At 46.0% G+C, this 4,770-nt stretch overlaps 1 protein-coding gene and 2 pseudogenes across 3 annotated transcripts in view; 1 reads left to right on the forward strand and 2 right to left on the reverse strand.

Annotated features, from left to right (window-relative positions):
• Positions 1–1,123, forward strand: part of Trim40 (tripartite motif-containing 40) — a 10,570-nt gene extending 9,447 nt beyond the window's left edge. For 2 of the 3 annotated variants that reach the window (XM_063279327.1, NM_001009175.2), the window contains 2 exons: positions 28–50; positions 233–1,123. In XM_063279327.1, coding sequence (XP_063135397.1) covers positions 28–50; positions 233–299 — 90 coding nt within the window. In that variant the 3' untranslated portion in view covers positions 300–1,123. Of the gene's footprint in view, positions 1–27 lie in introns of all 3 variants that reach the window. The other variant, XM_063279326.1, reaches the window with a different exon arrangement.
• On the reverse strand, positions 3,294–3,878 carry Rpl39-ps1 (ribosomal protein 39 pseudogene 1; annotated as a pseudogene).
• Positions 4,136–4,594, reverse strand: Pbp-ps (Pbp pseudogene; annotated as a pseudogene).

Consider the following 4,770-nt stretch of genomic DNA (forward strand, 5'->3'; position numbering starts at 1 on the left):
GACTGATTGTCATCTTTTCTTTCCCAGGATGCCAGCGACTTACTGGACAGGTATGAACCCCTTTCCATCGGTCCCACATATGAAGACACATGCAAACCACACAACATAAATGTGTATATGGGCTAAATTAAAGTCAAGGAGACATACTTGGTACCATCATATACTACATGACCAGTGGAAGAGTTAGTAGAATATGAATGAATGAATGAATGAATGATTTCTTTGTCTCTAGGAGTTCGCAACAGAAACTAGAAGGACTTCTCTCTCATGTTCCTCCAGCCAACTCTAAGCTCAGTTAGTTCTTCTGGTGCGGTCTCACCCCCACAACTCTCGTCTGATGCCTTAGCTTCTGACACTGGGACATAGTCTTCTTCCTAAGCCAGACTTGAACCTGTGGCTCCCACTGCTTCAGCCAGGCATTTCAGATCTTCGTCACATCCAGGGACATTTGCACAATCTCCATGTGGCCGTGCACTGGTGGTCTTACCTGCTGCCCGTGGTCTCGTGTGGGTATTAAAGCATCTGGATGACACGACAGAGTGAGCTAGCCTCAGCTCTTGGAGCTTGGCAGGTTAATTAGGACATATTCCTTCTGACTCTGACAGAACCTCCTGTCTGTACAGCCCACATTGTTCATTCATGATGACCGTTGAACGCGGGCTCCAGGGTGATTTCCACAGTCTTCACCCTCATGTTCATGTACATGTAACTTTGTCCTCTGGAGTACGAGTGGCATCTATGACTTGCTTCTCATCAAAGGAAGATAGCAGAAGTGGTGGAGGTCACTGTGGTGACCACGGACTCTTTCCTGCTGAATGGACTCCAGATGCATTCCAGAGACTCTTCTTGCTAACGTTAGTGATGTTGAGGGGAAAGATATGTGGGCAGCTTCTTGTTTCTTAGAGCAACCTCCATTTTCCAGATGATAGGAATCAGGGGGTCTGGGGCTTGCAGTTGCAGTAAACCCTTCTAACACCACAAGTAGATACTTCTGGGAACTGAAACGGCCCCTACTAGTCACCCTGTCCCCCGCCCCATAGTTTCCATAAGGTCTGGAAAATGGTAGGTTTTTTTTTTCTTATTTCTGCATCTGTTTTCACAATAAACTCTCTTATTATTTAAACCAACTGGGATGAGCCTCTTTTCTTTGTGATAGGAGCCTTTTACAAGGTAAGTAAAGAAAAATCAGGAGTTAACCTGCAGGGGCCAGGTAAAATGTGTGACACTTCTCTGGGGTCTGGTAATGAGCAGTTGGGAGCCTGGAGAGTGTAGACAGACTGTAGCTCTTCCTGGGGAAGCAAATGGAGTGTGACTCCAGCAAGAACAACCTGGAGGCTTATCTATCACCTTACTGGGGAGCCATCAAATCCATCTACCCCCTTTAAAAGGGAGTAAGCGTCAAGTTACCCAGGGAGGAGCATACACTGATAGATTGAAAGAGTATCTTCACTCTAGCAGTTCTACTTCTCAGTTTAAGAAATACAAATCAAGGGATAGAGAGACAGCTTGGCTGTTTTGGAGCACAGGCTGCTCTTCCAGAAACCCAAGCCAGCACCCTCACAGTGGCTGGCTACTCTTCCAGAGGACCAGGGTCCAATTGCCAGCACCCTTATAGTGGCTCACAACTGTTTGAAACTCCAGTTACAGAAGATAACACTTTCCTTGGGTCTCCGCAGGTAGATACCAGTCACATAAAAGTAAACAAATCTTTTTAACTTGAGAGGTAGAGGCAAGGAGATCTCCATGTTCCAGGCCAGCCTGGTCTACATAGTGACGAGTTCCAGGACATCCAGGGATACACAGAGAAACTCTTAACTTGAGAAACAAAACAAAACAAAAAAAACCAAAACAAAAAAGAAAAGAAAGAAAGAAGGAAAGAAAAGAAATACAAGTTGTCTTTCAGAATTGCTGTCCCTTGTAGTGAGCATCAAAATACTCACCATGGCCACTCAACCACCAGCTTCCAAACAAGACAACTTGGAATAGTGTTTAAGAGCTCGGAAGTCAGACTTGGACTATCGAGTTCTGGTAGTATGATCTCAGATGTGCAAACAACCAAATTTCCCAAGCCTCAACTCTGTTCTCCTCCTCTTTCTCATTCACTACCCACCACCATGCATGTATGTAGGCGGGTGCGTACAGGTGAACACACACACACACACACACACACACACACACACACACACACGCTACCTCTCTCCCCCACTTTTCAACAGAGATTAATGTAGCTCAGGCTAGCATCAAATTGCTATCTCACCGCGTGGCAGACCTTGAATTCATGGTCTTCCTGCAGACCTACAGACAGCACATGCATATAATACTGCACACACCTGTTTCCTTCATGTTAAGCAGGTCATACTAAAGACCAGGGAGATGGCTCGGTCAATAAGGTGCTTGCTGTGTGAGCATGAGGACTGGAGTTTGTAGAACTCCATATGTGAACATATGTGAAAGCTATGCAGCTGCCTGTAATCTCAGCAATTGAAGGGAAAAGTCAGGAGAACCCCGAAACCAACCTGCTAGCGAGACTAGCCAGAACTGGGGGGTGAGCTCCGGGTTCAGCAAGGGTGAGCTCCAGGTTCGGGAGGAAACACTAAGTGGAGAGTGATTGAGGGCAATATCTGACATTGACCTACCTCAGCACCCCCCACACCCTCACACACACATGCACAACACACACACATGCATAAGTGTACCCACACATATAACCATGCATACACATACACAAAGTACACACACATAAAAAAGAAAAAAATGAGAGATGATAATAGAGTATATCTCACAGAGTTACCAAAATAAGTACGATAGGGGGTGCGATGTTTTATAGCAGGAAGAGAACTTCATTTGCACATACCTTAGAGGTTCATGGTCATTTTAAAGACTCAAGTAAAACCAGTACAAAGAAACAGGAAAATACATTCCATTTTAGTGCATCATGAGGCTTAGGGGCTGTGAGCATATTTTGGCATTATGCAGACACTCGTGTATACCATTATTTTTTAGATATATATTTTGTAGGAAATATTGAACACCCTGGAGAAAGTCACTCCCCTGCATCACTCCCTCCTCTGAGCAGCCATTATGCCCAGGCCAATTCCTTTCACAGCAGCCACCACACTTTTAATTCACTGTCTTCCCAGTGCCCCATTTCCTTATCAGATTACCAACGACTACCACAGAAAAAATGTTTCTCTTTTCTTTCTGAATTACAGAACCGACTAGCTAGCCATTGTGTTACAGATAAGAGCAAATAAGTTTCCTAAGTTAAACATGACCAAACTTTAGAGGTTAAAATTAAATCTTTCATGTCTGTCGGGTAGGTGTGACGGATGACCATGACTCAGCATAAATAGTGAGTCACGCCGATGTATGTGGATCCTAACGGAGCCAGCTTGGCAGTCCTACAGTGTCTTCTCTGGGTGTTGTATTGATTCTGTAACCAGTTTTTATCCGAATCCACCGAGGAATAGGATGGTATGGTGGTTTAAATATGAATGGCTCCCCCTATAGGGGCCATCTGCTTGGGTCCCAGCTGGTGGAATTGTTTGGGAAGGATTAGGAGGTGTGGCTTTGTTGGAACATGAGTGTCACTGAGGGTGGGTTTTGGGGTTTCAATAAGCCCACACCCATCCCAGTTAGCTCCCCTCAGCTCATGCTTGTGGATCGAGATGTATTCTCTTGGCTGTTGCTCCAACACCATGCCTGCCTGCCTGCCTGCTCCAGGCCCTCTACCATGATTCTCACCCTCTGAAACCATGAGCTATAAATAAACATTCTTTATAAGCTGTCCTGGTCTTAGTGTCTTATTGCAACAGAAAACTACTAAGAGAGACATTTTGCTTTCGTTTCTTGCCAGGAATCTTTTGATTCTGAATGTCTGACCCTACCCCATCCCCCTTTTTACTGCATTCAGTGCTTTTTATTTTTGTTTGAAGCTGAACAGACAGGATTAACACACCAAGCAACACCACTGGGTTTTGCTCATCCTGGTTTCATTGGGGACACGACCCTAAAAACATATCTTTGAAGATGCACTGTGCCTGGACTCGGAGTGTCTCCTTGTTGAACTTCTTATAGATGATACTAGCCCTTTGCCCTCCCCACAAGGAGGGAAAGTATCATGCTTTGCACAGCTTGACAATATGGGATCCACAGCATCTCCACTTCCCAGACAGATGCTAGTACAGTTTGTGCATATAGTCATCCATTCTGCTTGGTAACACGTGCCAGCCATCAGGGCTCCTAGGTGGTATTTCTTGTATGAGGCTGCTATATCGAACTTTCCATGGTGATCTTCAGACCTCTTGGTAAGGATGAGTTTGTCACACTTCAGTCGCCTGTCCCATTTGGTACAACAGCCAGACATAACAATGGAGGCTGATACCCCTGGGAGGCCCAGAGTCCACATAAACCAAGAGGACCGTGCTGCTGCTGTTGGCCACCAGAAACCCGTGCCACTCCTTATATTTGGAGTCCTTTCTGTGGGGACCATGTGGGTTTGTGAGGACTAAGGTGTTGAATTTCCCTGGGTCATCCCTTGAAATGGGATGGGCCTATTCCTGGGTGGGCACTGTACTTGCTCATCCACCTCCACCTGGTGCTGGGGCCATTCATTTACCCTCTGCAGGCTCAGCAGCTCAGCCCACTGGCTGATGTCAGCAGGCATGGATGTGGCTAGAGCCTGTGGGAGAGTCCACCCTGGCCCTGAAAGTCTTGCGAGATGTGTCGAGAAGTCACAACAGAGGTATGATGGCAGATCAAAGAAGATGC

This window comes from Rattus norvegicus, chromosome 20, assembly GCF_036323735.1.
Source record: "Rattus norvegicus strain BN/NHsdMcwi chromosome 20, GRCr8, whole genome shotgun sequence".
Classification (NCBI taxonomy): domain Eukaryota; kingdom Metazoa; phylum Chordata; class Mammalia; order Rodentia; family Muridae; genus Rattus; species Rattus norvegicus.